Raw genomic sequence first — 21,984 nt, 5'->3', positions numbered from 1 at the left:
AAGTTGCAGCAACTATGATGTTCATATGCTATAAACAACAGTGAAAACTTCGAAAGAATTTAGCACTCAAAGGGCATGTTGAACTGCTTAACCAAAGAGAGCAAAACCTGTTTTTAGATTGCTTCTAGTAATGTGAAAAAAATAGCTTATAACTTGATCCACTGTAATCCAGATTTTCTGTTAACTGTAGCTGAGTATAATCTATTTCTATGACAGCTCTCCTCAAATTTTCTACTTCATTTCTGACTTCACTATACTTTTCACTAACACATTGTAATGTTTTTCCTCTCCTCTCCCTCAATTTTGGGTGTGACTCAGATCTGTTCTATTTGTTTTATTAGATATCAGGTTATCTCATTTAAAATAATACCTACATATCAAATTCTAGATCTGTAGCTTATCCTTGGAATCCAGAGTAAAATGTCTAAAATTTTATGTGGTATACACATACACAAGCCCCACCTTGGCCTTCAAGTTAACCTGTCAAATTTGAACTCACAATCTTATAATCTAACCCAATGCTGTAATGAACATTTTCATCTTTCTCCAAGATACCCAATATACACACTTACAGTGCTCTTATCTGTCCTTCATGTTCCTTCTTTGGGTGAACAAGTTTTACTTTCAAAAATTTCTAAATACAGTTGCCTTTTCTTCATTCAGATTGTCATTTTTTTTCTATCAGTCTACATATTTTCCCATCTTGAAATAGAAAAGGCCACTCCTTTCATTCATCCACAGTTCTGCCCATTCTACATTATTTTAGATCTTTTTAATCTAATTTCAAATACCATCACAGGGCTTTCTTACTAAGAGCTTGGTATGCCTATCACAAGAATATTCCCAGAGCACATCACAGAAGACCTGAAAGGATATTGGCACAATTTGATTTCAGAGGATATATCTTTAAACAAAATTTGTACCTCTGCCCCAAAGGATAGATCCTTAAATAATTTTTTTTTTTTGGTGATAGGGATCAAACTCAGGGTCTTGGGCATGGTAGGCAAGCACACATACCAACCCTCCCATAGATATTTTAACAAACAAATTTATCAAATTGTTCCTGAATAAATTTAAATACTGGTTATTGACAAATACTTTAAAAACTAGACAAGATTAGGAAATATTGTAACAGTATTTTTGTTATGTAAGTTTAAAACTGATATCAGCATTTACTTGTACATGTGACATTAAGTGAAGCAAGGAAGCCTACAGCACTGTGGCTCAACAGTGTGTTATGACTAGAAAACAAGATTGAATAAAACAATACCCTCTGAGAAGGTAGCCAAATGATAATCATTCACAACTCACAAAATTACCTGCCTCAAAAACTAAAATCAATTAAATACAAAATATTAAATCTAATACAAAGATTTAAGTCACTATTCAAAATATTATTTAAAATATGGTTGGAGATGTCATTTATAAATGAAATAAATGTGCAATATATATTCTTCTGAAAAAATATAAACTTTTCTGGTGTATTCAAAAATTTAAATAAAATGTGATTATGTGATTCAGCCTTGTCAATAGGTAAAAACACTCAAATTTATGAAAATAAAAATTCTCCCTTATACTTTATGCAACAACTACAGTGCTCATTAACTGTCCAGTGGCTGAGTTGCTACCAGGAGATGCAAATGTCTCTTTCAGAACACAGGAAAGTTTTGAAAAGGAAACACAATGGGAATTAGGGAAGTTGAAACCGTTTTTTTCCTGTTAAATGTATTGAAAACTATAATTAACTTAAAATAATTTAAGAATGATTAATTTGATTAAAACTGATGAGAAAAATCAAACAAATGCAGTAAGAATTAGAAATATATTAGGGAATTTAAAATATGATAAAGAAGAGATTCTGATTACTGGGGAAACTAAAAAAATAATTAAAAAATCATAGCATTCAGTTGCTAAACATGTAGATCTACATTGGAATCATAAAATTGTCTCTTACCATACATCTTATATCAAAGTAGTACTTATCAGTTGTCTTAAAAGTAAAGGTGAATGATAAAAATTTAATAAAATACATAAGAATTAATTTTTTAAACTCACAGTTAAAAAGTTTTTTCTAGATTCACTCCAAATTGAGAAGCTGAATTTCAGTTTTTAATCATTGCCTGAGCAGAATGACCACACCTGTTGTTGCTGAGAACTGGGGACAGAGTTCTGAGTCCCAGTTGAGGGGAATGTGAAGTGTGCACTCACTCCAGAGGTGATGGGAGTCAGACAGGAAAGTTCTTTCTGCTGTAACACCAGTGCTCTCTTTGAATTCTTTTGAAAAGTAGTAGTCAACAGACAAAATGTATTTGTAGCATTCTTTTGCTGTACTTTGTCTTTCTGCAAATATAAACTAATTGTAAATATACTCCCCATTCAAGAATAGGAGACTGATTAAATGGCTGACATATGCACTATACAGGCCAAATTGCTTGCCTCCCTGGATCCTCTCTCTATTAGCTGTGTGTTCTAGGGTGGGTTACTGAAATGCCTGGTGCCACAGTTTCTTCTACAAAGACAGATACTAAAGGGTCACTACTTCATATGTTTCAAGTATAAAAGGAGTTGACACAAGACAAACAGCAGAAAATGATCTGGCCTCTGGTAATTAGTAAAGAAGTCCTGTCTGATATGATAACTTTGATGATCATGTGGAAAGAGAGCTAGAATTTTTCAGACTATAAACATTGATGAAGTCCTCCAGCATCAGTATAGATAGCATGTTCTCATGTGTCATCAGGCATGGTGGGATCAAGACATGGACATTAGCTTTGACTTCATGATCCTCATCTTCAGAAAGCAAGGGGTTGGAAGATTCAAGATCCTTCACATGGTATTTTAACAAAAAGAATAGCATTAGGAAGAACATTTTGTGTTCATATCATACTGTAATTTCAGCTATGAGAATAAAACTTTGATGATGTTGGCATGACTAGGACTCATGAAAAACAGTCACAAAGAAAAAAGTGAGACAGAAGGGAAAATATGCTCTGGGGGGCAAAAATAAGGGGGAAGGGTAATTTTGGAGTCAGATCTTGAAAAAGTATGGGAATTTTACTTACCTGTACAGGCTGTTTACAAATTATTCATTCTTTAATTTTTTTTGTTTATCCCTTTCCTCATTCTCTCCTTTCCCTCCTTCTTTGTTTTTTTTTTACAATTTCTTCTTTTCTTTCTTCCATTGTATTTTTTTATCCCATGCCCCTATTTTTTTCTTACTTTTTTTTTAGTTAAGAAACTACAACAGGGTTTCACTAGCTAGCACATATTACGTTTGAGGGAGGCACTTTGCAGACATATTTTAATAATCAAAATGCTTATTTTCATTTGGCAGCTGTGAATAATTGATTTTCCTAGTCATACAAATAGAAAGTGCAAGACCTATAATAAAAAATGAGGTCTGTCCAACTCCAAATTCTTCAGTATAACTCCATTCTAGAGATGGCTTCTGAAAGAAATTTTGTTGAGGAAAAAAAGACAAAAAGACAGGGTTTCTAGAACAAGACACTTCATCCTACATAGAGAATCCAGACAAAAAAAATGTAAATGACCCAAAATGCTTGGATAGAAGTTCAGTCTATTATTAGTGATTTAAATGTCCTTTTTGTCATTGGATTGGAATGCACTTCACTCTATTAATATCAATAAGATGGTAGATCAGGAAAAATCTTTAAAAAATTGTAAAATGTCAGGGTAAGTCAAATAACCTATGAGAACCATTGTTCTCCAAAGCAGGGTCTGTGAATTTGCAAGTTTATAGGATGTTGCATTTTTTTTCCCTGATATTTGGGATTGAACTCAGGGGCTCTTGACCACTAAGCCACATCCCCAGCTCTATATCGTATTTTATTTAGAGACAGAGACTCACTGAGTTGCTTAGCACCTTGCTTTTGCTGAGGCTGGCTTTGAATTCTTGATCCTCCTGTGTCAGTCTTAGGAGCTGCTGGGATTACAGGCGCGCATCACCATGTCCGGCTAGGGTATTGCTTTTTGTTAGTGTGTAAAACTGCTGTGTGGAGTCCAGAAGTCTCAGTGATTCATTAGAAGAGAAAACCTATACTATTTTTGGTAAAACACCAACTAGATAAACCATTAAGAATTATAGTAGTTACACAAGGATGCTACAGAAAAATATTCTTAAATTAATGGATGGGATGAAAAGAAGAAGGTCCCAAATCAGATAGTTTGTGATGTACTTACCTACAGAAACCACCTCTGGAAACAGGCCCTTCTTGACTGATGATGTTACTTTAGATTCTTCCTTATGTCTGAAATGAAGTCCAGTTTGTTTTCTGCCCTGAGAATTTCAGTAAGAATGTGTCCTTCTCTTTGTGGCACTCTGTGTGAAGGGGCTCTAGGTGGAAAACCTAGAGATGTATGTGTTTTAATGAGAGCCAAGATTGGAAAGTCTCTCCCTCTCATTCTCTGGGGGATCCCTTAGCCACCTACTTTCTCTGAATGATCTTCAGATGAAATGATATTCTTAAGTGATAATAAACCTTTAGTAAAGCTATATTCAAGTTAGTCTAATAAATGACAATAAAAGATGTTATTAAAAATAACAACATGATGCTATGATGCTCAAAGTATGTTTTTATTTATTTATTTTTTTGTTTGTTTAGAGGAGGATATAAAGCTCTTCCATTTGTTCTGTATCTATCGCATCATGCAATTGAACCAAGGTGGGAGGTCCAGTCCTGGCTGAAGTTATATAGGTGGGCAATGTGGTCAGCTCAGCATTGTCATGTTGTCATTGTGCAAGTGACAAGGGCCCACTTGCTCGCCTTCTATGACTCAGAGGAGCATTTGAGTCTCATTGTTTTCAGTTCTTCTTTCGGTAGAGTTCAGAAAACCACATTTTGGCATTTCTCTAAGTGATGGAGAGATAATGGAAGTATATTTTCTAATGTGTTTTGATATTAAAGAAATAGTATAAGATTAGTATAATTTAATGAGAATACAATAAGACATTAGATGTATCTGGAGATCTAAACAATAGACTTTTGTATAAATGAACCTTGTTTCCTGCAACCTTGTTATATATCTTATGTTCCAGGATTTTTTTTTCATAATTTTTACTCCCAATGGGCAATATTTTATTATTTATTTTATGATTTCTTCCTTAACCATTGGAGTTTTTATTTTCTAGATGGAGTATATATCCCCAAATCTATGGATATAGCATAATTAACTATGCTATGACTTTCAAAGTAATTCAATATGCTCTAGGAATGTACACCGTATGGGTCTATTCCTTCACTAAGATTACAATAGTGTCTATTTTGGTAAATGTTTTGGGTATTCTTGCAAATCTACATACCGTCTGGAGATAATGCCCAAGGGTAGTTTTGTTTTAAACATAGGCCAGTTGAAAATAGTTACTCATGTTGTTTAATGCCTACAAAATCTTGCCTACAAAATCAGGCCCTGCCTGAACATGGATTCCAGCTAGTAGCAGTACCCATTACTACTGCTGCCTGGGGTACCACCAGACCAAGAGAAAACAAAGAGACCAACCCCTGACCTGCCCTGACCTTGATGCCAAGTCAAAAACCTACCCCAAGAGGGCAACAGAACCAACCAGCAGCTACACCTGAATGTAATGCCACCAGTGGTCCCACCCAAGCTCAGAGCACACACAGTAGGCTAGTCCCCAAACAGCAAACTCCTTATTCTTCAAGGACACTAGAAGTGCCCTGTCTAGAACCCTGGGCTGGAACAACTGGTGACGCTGTTCACCTACTAAAATGAAGGTATGTGCTTTATCAACACAAGGATACAGGATCCCAAAGACTCAGAAAAACATCACTCTTTCAAAAGAAAAATAATAAAGCTCTAAAAACAGACTCTGAAGAAGAGGAAATTTATGAACTCTCTGACCAAAAACTTAGAATGATTCTCTTAAGAATTTAATCGAAGTTGGGCTCAGTGGCACATGCTTATAATCCCAGCAACTTGGGAGGCTGAGGCAGGAGGAGCCCAAGTTCAACACCAGCCTCAGCAACTTGGCGAGGCCTTAAGCAACTTAGCGAGACCCTCTCTCAAAATAAAAGAAAGATTAAAAAGTTGGAGTGGGGCTGGGGATGTGGCTACATGTTAAGTGTCTCAAGGTTCAATCCCTGATACCAAAAAACAAAAACAAAAACAGAGTTTAATTGAATGAAATGATGACACATATTGATAACTAAATATTTGGAAAAAAAATTGCACAAAATGAGAAATTCAAAAAAGTAAGAAACCATTAAAAAAGACACTAGAAGTTCTGTGGTTGAAGAAAACAATAGCTTCACTGAAAATTTAATAGCAAGTTTTAATGGCAAAGTCAATAAAGCCAAAGAAAGGATAGGTGAATTTGAAAAAAGGATAGGTGAATTTGAAGATATAGTTGGAGAAAAAAAAAAGGATAAAAAGAGTGAAAAAAACTGTGGAACTTAGGAGATACCATAACCATACAGGACATGCACATAATTGAAAATCCAGGGGGAAAGAGATAAAAGGATGGAATGTCTATTTAAACAAATAACGATTGAAAATTCCCCCAATTTGGAGAAATATGGACATTCAGATCACATGCCTATAAGAATTCAAATAAGCCAAATCCAAAAATGTCCAAAAGAAATGTTAAAATTACAGTGTCAAAAGATAAAAAATTTTGAAAGTAGCAGGACAAAAGCAACATACACAAGGCAGCTTAAAAAAATACTGTAAAAGGATTCTCTGCAGAAGTCTTGCAAGCAAAGAGAGAGCAGTCTGATGTTAATCACACTAAAAAATAGTTGAATACAGAAAAGATTAAGATAAATGATTCATATTACCACAAATACAATAAATAAGATGTAAACTAAACCAGGAAACACACACACACACAAAAATCAATTATAAAACAATTTTTAAAATGGCAATAATAAGTTCTTCATCATCAGAAATAAATGAAAACATGTAGGTTAAATTTTCTAATCAGAAGATATGCTGAGACTGAATAGGTAAAAATACAATATCCAATAATTTTACACTTGAAAGTGATCAGCTTTATCATTAAGGACACCTGTAAGCTAAAAATAGAGATGTAAAAAGATGTAGGAGACCAAATAGACTTCAGGCAAAAAATGGTTACAGGAGAAAAAAAGGTCATCATATAATATGAGTGTGGCCAATTCTATAAAATATTTATGTACCCAACATTGGAACACCTAAATGTATAATGCAAATACTAACAGAATTGAAAAAAGAAATAAATAGCTTTAATATTCCACTTTCTACAGTATATCCATACAGAAAATTAATACTTTAGACAAATTGTATGTAACCAACATACATAGAACATTCCATCCAAGAGCAACAGAACACACAATTCTTCCCAAACACAGGCAAAATTCTAGAACTGACTATATATTGGGCTCCAAAACAATTCTCAACAAATTTAAGACTAGCATTCTTTTTAAGAGAGAGAGAGAGAGAGAATTTTTAATATTTATTTTTTAGTTCTCGGCAGACACAACATCTTTGTTGGTATGTGGTGCTGAGGATCGAACCCGGGCCGCACGCATGCTAGGCGAGCGCGCTACCACTGAGCCACATCTCCAGCCCCTAAGACTAGCATTTTATCAAGCATCTTTCTGATCACAATGGCATGAAACTAGAAATCTATAATAGGATTACAATAGAAAAAAAGTGGAAATTTAAAAATATGCTCCTAAATAATGAATGCATCAAGGATAAAATTTAAAAAGCAATGAAAATTTTTTCTCAAGATGAATAAAAATGGAAACATAATAATCCAAAACCTATTGGATACCACAAAAGCAAACACAGCTAACATACTGAACAGAGAAACTGCAAACTTTTCTTGTGAGACTGGAATAAGACAGGGTTGCCCACTTTCACTACTTGTATTCTACATAGTACTGGAAGTCTTAACCAGAGAAATTAGACAAGAGAAATAAATAGAAACACAAAATGGAAAAGAAAGAAGTAAAAATACTCTTTTTTTTTGTAGGTGAGCCAATTGAATATGCAGAAACCCCTACAGACTCCAACCAAAAGTATTAGAACTAATAAACAAATTCAGTAAAATTGCAGGATATCAAATCAAGATAGAAAAATCAGTAGCATGTCTATATATGAACAACAACTATCTGAAAAAGAAATAAAGAAAATTAGCCCATGTATACCAGATACAAATAATAAAATAAGATATTTAGCAATAGATTTAACCAATGAGGTAGAAAATCTTTCCACTAGATCCACTAGAAAGTATAAAACAGCCAGGCACACTGAGGTAAACCTGTAATCCCAGAAGATTGAGAGGCTGACGCAGGTGAATCTCGAGTTCAAAGCCAGCCTCAGCAACTTAGTGAGACCCTAAAAGCAATTTAGGAAAACCCTGTATCTAAATAGAATATAAAATGGGATGGGGATGTGGCTCTGTGGTTAAACCCCATTGGGTTCAATCCCTGGTACTAAAAAAAAGTCTAGAACAATAACAACAAAAATACATCCATGTTCTTCCTGTCAATCTCTTTTCCACAGTGGCTGGCACCATTTTCCATTCCCATCAGTAGCACCTTTAAGAGGTGATTAGGGCATTCATCAAAGAGACTCCTTTCAGCATTTTACTAGCCGTGTACACACACTCTTACCAGACTTAAGAAGCTGGCCCCCTGATCCTGTACTTCCCAGCCCCCAGACTGTGGGAGATAAATTACACTCCCTCAGTCTTTGTAGCAGCACAAAATGGACTATGTTGCTACAAGTGCTAATTTACTAGGTCTGATATGACACAGTACTATAGAGTGGTGACAGAACAACAGATGCTTACCTTCTCACTGTTCTAGAGGTTGGAACTTCAAGATCAAGACATTGGCAGGTTCCTTTCTCCTGAGGTCTCTCTCCCTGACTTGCAGATGGCTGCCTTCCTGCTGTCTCCTCACCTGGTCTTTTTTCCATGCATGAGCATCTCTGATACTTCTTTCTCTTCTTATAAGAACACCAGTAATGTTAGAGTAGGGTCCCAATTTCAGGCCATTTTAATTTAATCACCCATTAAAAGACCTTATCTCCCAGAGTTCCCTTCAGAGATACTGGAGTTGGGTCTACAACATATGAATTAACCCATAACACTAACTATTAAAGAAAATACTACCACCTTGAATTTGATGGTAAAGTGTTTTCATCTGTTTGCTACTCCAGAATTTTTATTAACCCTTTGACACTAGAAAGACCATGTGCCATAGCTAAGTTTCTGATGACTGTGACTCCTGATGACTGTGACAGCCATTAGTGTGCTGCTTGTTTTCTTTCTTTCTTTCTTTTTTCTTTTTCTTTTTCTTTTTTGGTACTGGATATTGAACTCAGGGTCACTTAACAACTGAGCCACATCCCCTGCCCTATTTTGTATTTTATTTAGAGACAGGGTCTCACTGAATTGCTTAGTACCTTGCAGTTTCTGAGGCTGGCTTTGAACTCATAATCCTCTTGTCTCAGCCTCCTGAGCTGCTGGGGTTATAGGCATGTGCCACTAAGCCAGCTGGTGTGCTTCTTGAAGATATTTATAACCACTTTGATGAAATCCCTGGGACACTCTTGGAAAATATACTGAATAATCTCAACAAATTATAATATAGTCTAGCATGTCTTCAAACTGTACTGCTTATAAGCTTTCACTTAATTAATTTAAATGTAGGCTGTCTGATTTCAAGGATACATGAGTGAGAAAATGCTCTAATTTATAGGTACCCTTCTTGTTACTTCTGAAAAAAATTAATAATATTATGAAATGGTTTCTGAAGAATTTATTGGATGTTTGATATTAAGCTGATATTCCATGTTGTCTCATAATAAAAAAGACTTATGATGAACATTTCAAAATAGGGCATTTTGCCTAAAAGATTCAGCCTAAGATGAATATTTAACCTTAGCAGGATAATTTTGAAATATGAAAAGAAGGAGGCACTATGGAAGATATTTTATCATGTACAATTTCAGATTATAAAATTAAGTATATAATATGAAGTTATAGGGGAGCAAATTCTATCTCATTATAAGAATACAATGTCAACAACAAAAGCTTAACAAAAGGGACTGTGTTATTTGGTGTACTGGTCAGTTTCCAGGCCTAAGAGTCTAAAAGCACAGACTTCATGGTAACATCTGAAGTGGAATTCATTCCTGTACTGGATCCTTGTTAAACAAGATTATATCTGAGACCCTGTAGTGGTTTTTTTCAATCCCCAAATAGTGTTTGTTCATTGGCTGAGTGTTACTTCTAAATTCATAGCTTTTTATGTCAGCACACGTATAAAGGGCATGGATAGGAGAAGATAACTAATGTTGTCCTCTTAGTGACCAGATACTAAAATGACACTCAAGGCCCTACTGACTGTTTCTTTGTCAACTTTACTGACTTTTTTTTCTTTTTGTATATGTAAATATTAAACAATATCTGTTTTATTAAGGAAGTTAAATTTATTTCAAAAATTATATTTAAGTAACAGTGCATTTGTTAGTATAAATAAAAGAGTAAGGGAAGGAAAATAAGGAATAATAAAATAGGCAATATAGAATGTGAACCTAACTTGTTTGCTAAAAAATAATATGATGAGAAATAGCTACTATTTTTAGATGAGACTATTATTCAACCAAATGAGAGAGGAAAATGTCAACTTAAATCAGTAGCTTTGCAAATATAAACTGTGAGTTAGAATTTATGTAAAAAATTGATTTTCTATGAAATAATAAAAATATCATCCACACCAAAATGTATTTTAAGTTCTTAAGCTATGTAAAATTGCTCTAGACAACCATTAAATATGATATTATTGTTGCTTATTCACTTGAAATAAACTATTCAAAGTACTTTAACTGCTGAGTAAAAGAAAATAAATTGTCTCAAGATAGCAGCCTTTGAACACTTATGTTTACAGTAGGGCCTATAGAAGTTTCTGCTTGAGCACTTATATGCTATTTGGAGATTTTCCTCAGACCCAGGAGCTGACTAATCAGTCTCCTCATTGCCAGCTTCATGTCTTTGTTCCTCATTGTGTAAATGGCAGGATTCAGGATGGGTGTGATCAGAAAGTCCAAAATGGCAAGAAATTTATCCACCGACACTGTGGGAAATGGCCACATATAAACAAAGATGCATGGTCCAAAAAACAAAACCACCACAGAGATGTGAGCTGAAAGGGTGGAGAGAGCCTTGGACAAACCACCTGAAGGGCGTTTCCATACAGTGAACAGGATGAGGATATAGGAGATAATCAGCAAGAAGAAGGTGCCTGTGGAAATGAACCCACTGTTGGCAGTCACCATGAATTCCATGCTGTAGGTGTCTGAGCAGGCCAGTTTGATAAATTGAGGAAGATCACAGTAAAAGCTATCTATCTCATTAGGACCACAGAAAGGCAAATGGACAACAAAGGCTAACTGGGCCACTGAGTGAATGATACCAATAAGCCAAGCACCAGACAGAAGCAAACTGCACATCCGTGGGCTCATGATGGTCAGGTAGTGGAGGGGCTTGCAGATGGCCACATATCTGTCCAAGGCCATGGCTACCAGGAGCACCATCTCAGATCCACCCAGGACATGAAGGACAAAAATTTGGATGACACACCCCTGGAATGATATGGTATTGTGTCCAGAGTAGAGGTCAGAAATCATCTTGGGAACAGTTAAGGTAGAAAGACATAAATCAATAAATGAGAGGTTTCCTAAAAAGAAGTACATGGGGGAATGTAAATGAGCATCGAAGGTCACTGTAATCACAATGAGGGTGTTTCCCAGAACAATGGTGAGGTACAACACTGTAGAGAAGGTGAGGAAGAAATGCTGTATTGGTCCATATGTAGAAAGTCCTAGAAACACAAATTCACATACGGCAGTATAATTTGTTTCATACATTGAATTTGTCTGGTATTACCTAAAAGACACAAACAAAAAAATTATTAAAAACTATTTTTCAGAAATATTGAAAACAGCAGATTTAATTGCTTCAAAAGTCTTAATTAAAGAAAAATCATTTCACATATCTACAATGTGTTTTGAAAACTTGTGCCATCATTCATCCATTGGACTAATACTTCTCATCATCTACTATATCTGAGGAACTATGTCAAGTTCCAAGTTAGGACATAGATCTTGATTTCAGGTGAAGCTAAACAAAGAGTCACACTGTAATATATTCAGAAAATATATTGTAAGGAAAAGAATAGCTTATGGACACAAAAATGAATAGTACTATGAGAACAATATTATTTGCTCGCTATGACTCTGCTGAACAGGATCGTTACTACTGATGGGTAAGTAGGATAGTCCAGACTTATAAACAAAAACGCATGGTTTAAGTACAAACAAATTATAGAAAACAGTGGCAAAATATCAGACCAATTACTAACATATTTAATACAAAATTATTTCTTCCATACTGATAAAGAAAAGGAATAAAATAAATCATTTTAATGTAAGTAGACATAAAGACTATTGTTAAAAAGTGAAATCCAGATAGTCAACAATCATTAAAATTTCAACTCATACTTGAAGGATAAATAGTATATCATGAAGTGCTATGTTTTACATAATAAATTATCAGTTTTTAAACATTGATGTCTATGCATGAAGCTATGAAGATACAGACACTGTCCTACAGTGATAATGAGACTGCACACTGATACATTTTCTCTAGAAGGCGCAAAGTAGGCATTAAAATTTCCTTAACTTATGACTTACAACTTAGTCATAAAATTAAATTAGTGTTAAATTAGCATATGAGCTGGTGGGAGACCATGTACACATTAGAGTCAAGAATGACTTGAGCACAGGCAGACCACACAGGAATGTACACCCTAAGGCTTATGGACGGAAATCAGGTACTTTGACTGGCATCAAAAAAGAGTGATGCCAGGAGGCTCTGCCCCAAGGGAAGTGGGTAGAAAATTTTGTAGAAAATGGCTGGGATAAAATATAGCAGGACTGAAAAATAGAGAATGGGACAAATATTGAGGTGATGACAATAGATGTGACTCACAACCTGAATTCAAATCTGTGTCAAGAGTTTTTAACAATGCAATGTATGTATTTAAAATATGCATATTCTGGAATACATATATATGCATACATATACATATATAGCATGTTCTAAAATAGAAAATATGTGTGTATATATACACAATCTATGTGTATGTATATACATACATATATACATACACATGCATTTAGTATATTTCCAATTCTGCAAAATGAGTAAAATTATTTTTATAAAGATAAAAAATTCAGTTTCAAAAAAGGCAGTACCAATAGATTTTTTTTATGAGTGTTAAAAAATGGCAGATTTATTTGTCTCTTTTTCTATTTTTTTATTTTCCAAATGTTTAAAATTCCTTATTAATAAAACTATCTTCATAGGAAGGGAAAATGTTGTCATTGATTAATCAAAATATAACTATTTATCAAAGGTCAATATATTAACTCCATAAAGGGAAGGTTTAATTTGGAGAAATGGGGAAGCAGGCACAGGAAACTCACAAAAGTAATAACAAATATGATTAGCCAATAAACATATTTCTTGGTGCTCAGCCTCAGAAGACAGGGTTTCATTGGTTTTGTATTACTAATCAATAGGGAAGAAGAAAAGAAGAAGTAGAGATATAGAGGGAAGAGAGAGTTGAGAGAGAAAAAAAAAAGAATTCACAATATTTTCAAGGCTTCAATATAGAAGCCAGTCTTATTTGTTAAGGTATTATAAACTGACACTATTTGTTAGAATTTAAAATATACACATCAATTTCCAGACATACCAGCACAAAAGCAAATGTCATATATATGTGAATACATGTATGTACACATACATAATAGAATGTGAATGAAATGTGAATCCGCAGTGAAGGTATTAATCACATTGTAGTACATCTCTACAATGATGCTATTAAAATCACCCAAATAGTTTCACTTATATAAATCTAGACAGATTTCCATTTAACCAAAAACCAAGAGACTGCCCAAAATAAAAATAATCAGATACTTTGAATAACAAGTTTCTCTAGAAACACACCAAACATTTCCAATGATGAATCTTGAAAAAAAAGGGGAAAGAGACTTTCACTTCCTATGTCTACGTTTATTTACAACAACCTATTGTTGCTTTTGATTTAATAGTTTATTTTAAGTATAAACTAAGAGGTTAAAGGCAAAGAACCCTGAAAATTTAATGTAAGGGTGTTAGAATCATTCAAATAAGCACTTACAAATTATGACAAAGTTTTGTAAAAACCACTATGAAAACAACTGTTTTTTTTTTTTAATTAAAAAAATTATAAATAGTTCACAGAGCCTGTTCTCAGTAAGGATACATCACCAACATTAAACCTCACCTTCCTATTGCTGGCTTCTTGTAAATATGTCTGTCATTCCAGGCAGGAGATGAAAGACAAAGGGAGAAGAGAGTAGAGAGGGTCCTGGACAAGGAAAGAGAAGAAACAGAGAACACAGGCAAGAAGGAACAGCTCAAAGGTGAAAGGGAGGCAGTTGAACCAGCTGACCAAGGCAGCATTTCCGGCACCTTCCTGCCTGCTCCCTGCTTAAATTCCCTACTGACCTCTGCCTTGGGAACATCCTAGTGTGGTGATAAAGCTCCTGGAATCTGTCTACTGCCCATCTACCCTGCTTCTCAGCCTGTCCCCCTCACAAACCTGATGCATGACATGAGCAGTCTTTGTTCTTTCATGATTTCTCAAGTTCACGCATATTTTTTAAAGCATTCTTTATTTAGCTGATCAGATCTCCATCCCATGTGTCAATTCATCAGAGACGTCTCCCTCTCTACCCAGCCTGGATTAGACATTCCTCCTCTTTGCTTTCACATTGTATTGGCAAACCTCGTATATTATTTGTTTCACAGTGTAATTGGCCATGAGTGGTCTCCTTGTCTCCTATACTAGGTCCATGAGCTTCCTGAGAGCATGGACTGTATCTTATTCATAAATCCTGGCCCACAATGCTGTGAGTTTGAGAGATGCATGGTTAGGTGGGTACACAAATACATATGTATGTAAGGGTAAATTGATCATAGTTTCTAGGTAAAGAATGTTCACCCTGCATCTTGATCCTTGTGAAAAGTGATAACAGTGGAATTATTAAAAATATAATTTTTAGTCCTGAAATTATCATGCATATATAGCTGGTCTGAGAGAATTCACTGTAAAACAAATTTCTAAGGTCTTCGATAGTCCCTATGGAAATATAATCTAGACTCAGAAGTTTCCCAACAAATAAAGACATAATCCTGGCACATGAAGCAATAAAAATTCTAACTTATTTTTGGAAAGACAGCGTAAGTAGATGTTCAATAGGTGCTTTTAAATTGAAAAACAGAAATGGAGATGAGAAAGAGTTTCAATATTTTGGCATAGGCACACTAAGTACAAACTATACAAAGAAAATAACTGACAATTTTTATAGGTTATTAACTTTCATGGTATTGTTTCAACTTACCTTACTCAAAACAAAGAAGAAATGATTCTGAAAAATAATGTCTGCACTATTACTGGATCTTTCAAGAAATATTTCTGTTTGGTGCTGTGTGTTTAGTGCCTCTCACAACTGCTCCAGCTCTAACAGCCACCTAACAACAGCATTTGTTGACCACCTGATGACTGGTGATCTGAGTCCCCAAGTCATTTATCATGGGAATTCTACTTTTGAATGTTTATGGCCTTAAAGGAAAAAAAAATATTATTAGCCATTCCATTAGGAATGCAGATAGAAAACAAAGGAAACTCTATCTAATAAAATATGAGAACAAAATATCTTTAAAGAAAAATTAAAATTTGACATTTTTTTGTCTATTAACACATTAAATATAATTTAGAACAAAAATAAAAAAGAATAGCTATTAACAAACTCATTAAGTAAGCATCAATAAAATTCTCTTGGAAGCATATTCATGCAGTATTCTCTGAAACAACTATGTCAGCTTTTTATCCCATTTATGCAAGTAACATCCCTATTTATATATACCAATTTTAACTAAAATGATGATTAAATATATTGGCAAAGATCACCACACTGGTGTCATCTGATATACAAACCCAATTGCTTTCTGATTTCAAAGTCAATGGTTATAACCGGTAGAACATATTGTTTCCTTTTTAAAATTGTTGTTATTACATACAAGTAGGAATTCACAGACCTATTTATCTTTTCCTTTTCTTAGCCTTTTTACCCATATTTTTATTTATTCTTTCTAACAAGACTGTGAGATGAAAAGGCAATATTTCTCTTTAACAAATGAGATTGTGTCTCTGCTGTTCAAGGCAGAAAGGGAGCTAGAATTCTTGCTCCCATTTGTGAATTCAGTACTGTGGCGTTTTTTACTCAGGCTGGTGCCAGGCCTACTGAAAGAATGCCTGAAATGCGGATCCAGAAAATGATATGCACAGGTACAACACCAATTGCCGCACGCCCTTAGTCATAGAGTTTGATATTGTCGATTATCAGAACTCCATTTCAATGCATTGTTTTAACATACTTGATTTTTGTTAATTAAATTACTGTTAATTATCACCATTTTACTATATTTTAGTTGATAGTTTATGCATACCTAATCTGGAGGTTTTATAATGAGAGATTTAGTGTGTTAATAATAACAGATTATTTTAAACCACAAATATATTTTTACTTAATATCAAGCAAAAGGAAAGTTGAATCTAAGTATGATTTTGAAAGAACTGTGCTGAATCAAATTGAGTGACAAAAATATTATCTCAGAATTTAAAATCGTATTTCTTTGTTTATCCTTTTTTAGCTTTTAATTTTATTTCTCTTTGTTGAGCTAAAATTCACATAACATGAAATTAATTACGTTAAGAACAAAATTAAGTTGTATTTAGCACATTCGCAATTTTTACGATCATCACCTCCACAAAATTCTAAAATGTTTTTGTCACCTTTAACAGAAATCTCATATCCATTGAGCAATCACTCTTAAGTGTCCTCTTTCCCTAGACACATGCAAACTACCAATCTGCTTTCTGCCTCTAAGGATTTCTTTGTCCTAAACATTTCATATGAATAAAATCAAAACAGATTGCTATTTAGTGTCTGGCTTCTGTCATTCAGCATAATGTTTACAATGTTCATGTATATTTAAGCACATATCAGCTCATTATTCTTTTTGTGTGACTAAATAATATTCTATTGAATGGATGTACCATATTCATTTATCCATTCATTGAGTGGTGAATATCTGGATTCTTTCTACCTTTGACTATTGTGACTATTACTACTATGAACATACATACAAAATTTGGTTTGAATACCTGTTTAACATACTTAGGAATTGTCATACATATTTCTACAATGGCTATACCATTTTACATTCCCAAGAGCAATGTAAAAGTGTTCTACTTTCTTCACATTCTTGTCAGAATTTGTTTCTTTGTTTTCTTACAGCAGACTTATTGATGGATTTGAAGTTATATTTCATTGTTTTTTATTTCATTTTCCTAATGACTAATGTTGAACATATTTTCATGTGATTATTGACCATTTATGTATTTTTGTAAAAATCTCTATTCAAGTTCTTTATCCATTTTTAATTGATTTTTTTGCAATTTTACCTTAAGTTGTAATAACTCTTTAAATTTTCTGATTACAAGACCCTTATGTTTGATTGCAATATTTTGTCCTATTCTGTGGGCATTTACCTTTCTTTATAGAATCCTTTGATGAAATTTTTATTTTGACGAAATCCAATTTATATTTTATTTTTGTTGTGCTTTTAGAAGTCAAATCTAATTCATTCCTAAATGTTCACAAAGATTTATCTCCATTTTATTTAATACCTTTGTAGTTTTAGCTCTTACATTTAGATATTTGATTGTTTAAGTTAATATTTACAGATGGTATGGGGTACAGATTCAATTTTTTTATTTTGCTTATGGATATATAATAGTTCCGGTAGCATTAGTTGAAGAGGCTATCCTTTCTCCTTTGAGCAGTCTTCACACTCTTGTCAAGAATTAACTACCATCCATGAATGGATTTATTTTTGGAGTTACAAACTGGGTTGTATATGTGATACTGTAAGCCAGTGCCACAATGCTTATATTCTTGTAGACGCATAGTAAGTTTTGAAATGGAGACGTGATTTCTCCAACTTTGCACTTCTTTGTTTTGTCCTGTTCAAAGGTAAAATTATTTATGATAAAATAATTTTAATACATACAAATTAGAAGTAAAATTTATAACCCTTCTCTCAGCTACCTACCCCAAGTAACTACTATTAAATGTGCTCTTTAAAATATTTTCTTTTTTAATAACAATTAGAATATATCAATTATATAAAATAATGAATTTCCTTGTGAAATTTCCATATAGGCATATAATGTAATTTGATCACATCCACCCTCTTACTCTGTCTTACCCCTTCAGTCTCAATCTCTTTCCCCTTCTCAAATTTCCCCCTACTACTTTTATGTTGTATTTATCTCCCATCCACATATAAGAGAAAAAACATGCAATACTTACATTTCTGAATCTGGCTTATTTCATTTAACACACTGTACTCCAGTTCCATCCATTTTCCTGCAAATGACATGATTTCATTCTTCTTTATTGTGGAATAATACTTCATTACAGATAAACAATATTTTCCTTATCCATTCATTTGTTGATGAGTATCTAGGGCAGTTCCTAAGTTGGCTATTGTGAATAGTGCCACAATAAATATGGGCATGCAGGTATCAATTTTGTATGCTGACTTCATTTCTTTTGGGTGTATAACCAGGAGTGGTATAGTTGGATTATATGGTGATTGTATTTTTAGTTTTTTTGAGGAATCTCCATATGCTTTCCCATAGAAAATGTGATAATTTACATTCTAACCAATTGTGTACAGGGTTCTATTTTCTCCACATGCTTATCAGTATTTATTATTTTTTTGTTTTCTTTATAAAAGCCATTCTGCCTGAAATGAAATGGAATCTTAATTTAGCTTTGATTTGCATTGCTCTGATGACTAAATGTATTGAGCATTTTTTCATGTATTTTCTGGCATTGTACTCTTTCTTTTGAGAAATGTATATTCAGATGATTTACTCAGATGATTTATTAAGCGGATTATGTGTTATTTCAAGTGTGTTAAATTCTTTGAGTTTTTTTTTTTTTTTTTTTTTTTTTTTTTTTTTTTTTTACGTTCTGGATAGTAATCTTCTGTTCTGTCAAGTGAATAACTAGTAATGATTTTTTTCCCAATCTGTAGGCTCCATTTGATGTAATTTCTTTTACCAATTTCTGAATTTGTTTCCTGAGTATTAGAGTCCTATTTTAAGTGTTATTATTAGGGCATCATAATATACATACTATTGGAGTTTATTGTGCTATATTAATGCAAGCACATAGCATAATTTGATTGATTTCATTTCCTACTATTTTCCCTTTCTCCTCTTTCCTCTGTCTCCTTTCTGCACCCTTTTGTTCTTCCTTCTAATTTTGTGAGATTCTCCTTTCTCTTTAGTATCTGCATCTGAAATAAAACATTTGGCCCTTGAATGTTCTGAGTCCGTTTAGTTCACTTAAAGGCATTCTCCAGTTCCATTCATTTACCAGTAAATGGCATAATATCATTCTTCTTTATTCTCAAGTAGAACTCCATTGTGTGTAATACCACGTTTTCTTTATCCATTCATCTGTTGGTGGACACTTAGGCTAGTTTCATAGCTTGGCTATTGTTCTGCTATAAACATTGAAATGCATATTTCACTACAGGGGTGAAGGCGATCCCGCACTCACTGTCTTGACAGCGTCACAGTGAGAAAAAGTGTTGGCAAAGCCGCTCTCCCACTGTCTTGACAGGGTCACAGTGAGGATGAATGCTGGCAAAGCCACTCTGGTTGGTGGGAAACCGAAACCATGAGACCCTTTTTTATGTAATTAGGACTTTTCATTTTCATGCTTATGCTCCTGTCAGGAGACAGGAGCATGTTAATTGCCAAACAAATTAAATTTCACATGGCTAGAACATAACAGGTGAGTTCATGCCTTGAAGGCTGTTCTACTACCCCTCAGCATATCAAGGACAAAGTAGAAGGCTGTTCTTCTGTCTCAGTACATTGTGGACAAACCTGATAACGGACAACAATCATCCTCTGAAAGGTCATGAGAATTTTAGGCACAACTTTGATTACATCAATTAGAACCCAAGCTCATATTTCCTGCCTCTTAGAAAACCTAATCATTATGCTTATTTTACAAAGTTCACCACATGTAGTCTCATTTTTGATTAAGGAAAGTTATATTATACACTTAGGAAAGTTAAAACATATAAAGATATATTCTTCTCTTTTTATAAACACTTTTTTACTTTACAAAAGGATTTATGATGAGCATAGTTAATATTGGTGGAAAGTGGATTGATGTTTAGAACTTACTTTCTATTGAGAAAGATTATAAAGATATGAGAACTAGTGCTCCTTGACTGAGAAACAAAGAAACTCTTTGAGAAAGCAGCTCAACCAGTTTTATGAGAATAAATTTAGGAATTAATTAAAATAGCTTTATAAGACACAGTTTTAGAATAATGTTAGAAATATTATTTTGTTTAGATTCTTAAGTTTAGAAATTCTTAAGTTTTTAGTTGTATGGGTTTCTGATATGTTTTAAGAATGATTTATAAACTTTAGGATGTTTAAGTATAAGATTTAAGGGGACTTTTTTAGATGGGAATTTTAGATTAGAAATAAAGTACAAGTGTACTTTAAACTTAAAGGTTAATGATTGGTTAGGAGACTTAGAGTCTGGTTACATAGTTTGGCATTAGTTAATAAGAAAATAGCATATCTTAGGGAAAATAGTAAATCTTGGGAAAATCTGAAAAATGTAAATTAGTGATGTATTTTATTAATGATTCTGTACTTTTAATAATTAAATAACTAAAGGTCATATCCTGGAAAAATGTAAATTAATGTTACTTTTTTTTTTGTACCCCCAATCACCGTTAAGGAAATGTCATGTCTTGGCAAAGTTTTAAATTATATAATCAATGACGTATTCTGAATCTATAATGATGAGAAAAATTGTAATAAAAGATGACCCAGAGAAAGCTGCATTAGAGCTCTCTCTCTGGAGATTACTCATCTTTTGGCCGACGCCACTCATCCTTCAGGACTCCCTGTACCCCGATAGGGCAGGACCCCAGCACTACAGTATGCTGATTTTAGTTCTTTTGTATAAATACCAAGGAGTAGGATATTTAGGTCATATGATTGCTACATTTCTAGTCTTTTGAAGGATCTATATATTGATTTCCATAATAGTTATACTAATTTTCAGTCTAACAAAATTAAAGGGTACCTTTTTCTTTATATCTTTGCTAGCATGTATTATTTATATTCTTGATGCTTGCCATTTTCACTGGGGTTATGCAAAATCTTACTGTGGTTTTGATTTGTGTTTCCCTGATTGCTAAAGATATTGAGCATTTTTTTGTTTATTTGTTGACTATTTTATTCTTTTTAGAAATGTCTGTTTAGTCATTTGTCCATTTATTTAATGGGTTTTTTAAATTTGGGGGGTATAAAGTTTTTAAAATTCTTCATATATTCTTGGTATTAATTCTCAGAAGAGTAGCTAGCAAATATTTTTCCCCATTCTGTGTGCTTTCTTTATCCATTCTTGCTTCCTTTGCTGTGCAGAAGGTTTTTAATTTGATACCATCCCACTGACTGATTTTTGGTTTTATTTCTTGAGCTTTAGTAGCCTTATTAATGAAACTGGTGCTTGTGTCCATATGTTAGAGTGTTGACGCTATGCTTTCATTTAGGATTTGCAAAGTTTATGGTTTAATTCCCATTTCTTTAACTTTTGTGCAGGGTGAGAGATGGGGGTCTGGTTTTATTCTTTTTTTTAATTGGTTGTTCAAAACATTACATAACTCATGACATATCATCTTTCATACATTTGATTCAAGTGGGTTATGAACTCCCATTTTTA

The 21,984-nt window shown here is 33.6% G+C and overlaps 1 protein-coding gene across 1 annotated transcript; it reads right to left on the bottom strand.

The window, feature by feature from the left end:
• Positions 1-10,959: 10,959 nt before the first annotated feature.
• LOC113177029 (olfactory receptor 4F15-like) lies at positions 10,960-11,901 on the bottom strand. The gene has a single exon (XM_026381568.2). It carries the CDS (start codon positions 11,899-11,901, stop codon positions 10,960-10,962), a length of 942 nt encoding a protein of 313 aa, XP_026237353.2.
• Between the last annotated feature and the right edge of the window lie 10,083 nt (positions 11,902-21,984).

This window comes from Urocitellus parryii, chromosome 6, assembly GCF_045843805.1.
Source record: "Urocitellus parryii isolate mUroPar1 chromosome 6, mUroPar1.hap1, whole genome shotgun sequence".
Classification (NCBI taxonomy): domain Eukaryota; kingdom Metazoa; phylum Chordata; class Mammalia; order Rodentia; family Sciuridae; genus Urocitellus; species Urocitellus parryii.
The sequence above is the reverse complement of the archived record's forward strand: the minus strand, read 5'-3'. Positions and strand labels throughout refer to the sequence as shown.

Excerpts from the sequence above, each read along its gene's own strand:
- LOC113177029 (XM_026381568.2), bottom strand. The coding sequence starts at position 11,901 with ATGTATGAAACAAATTATACTGCCGTATGTGAATTTGTGTTTCTAGGA.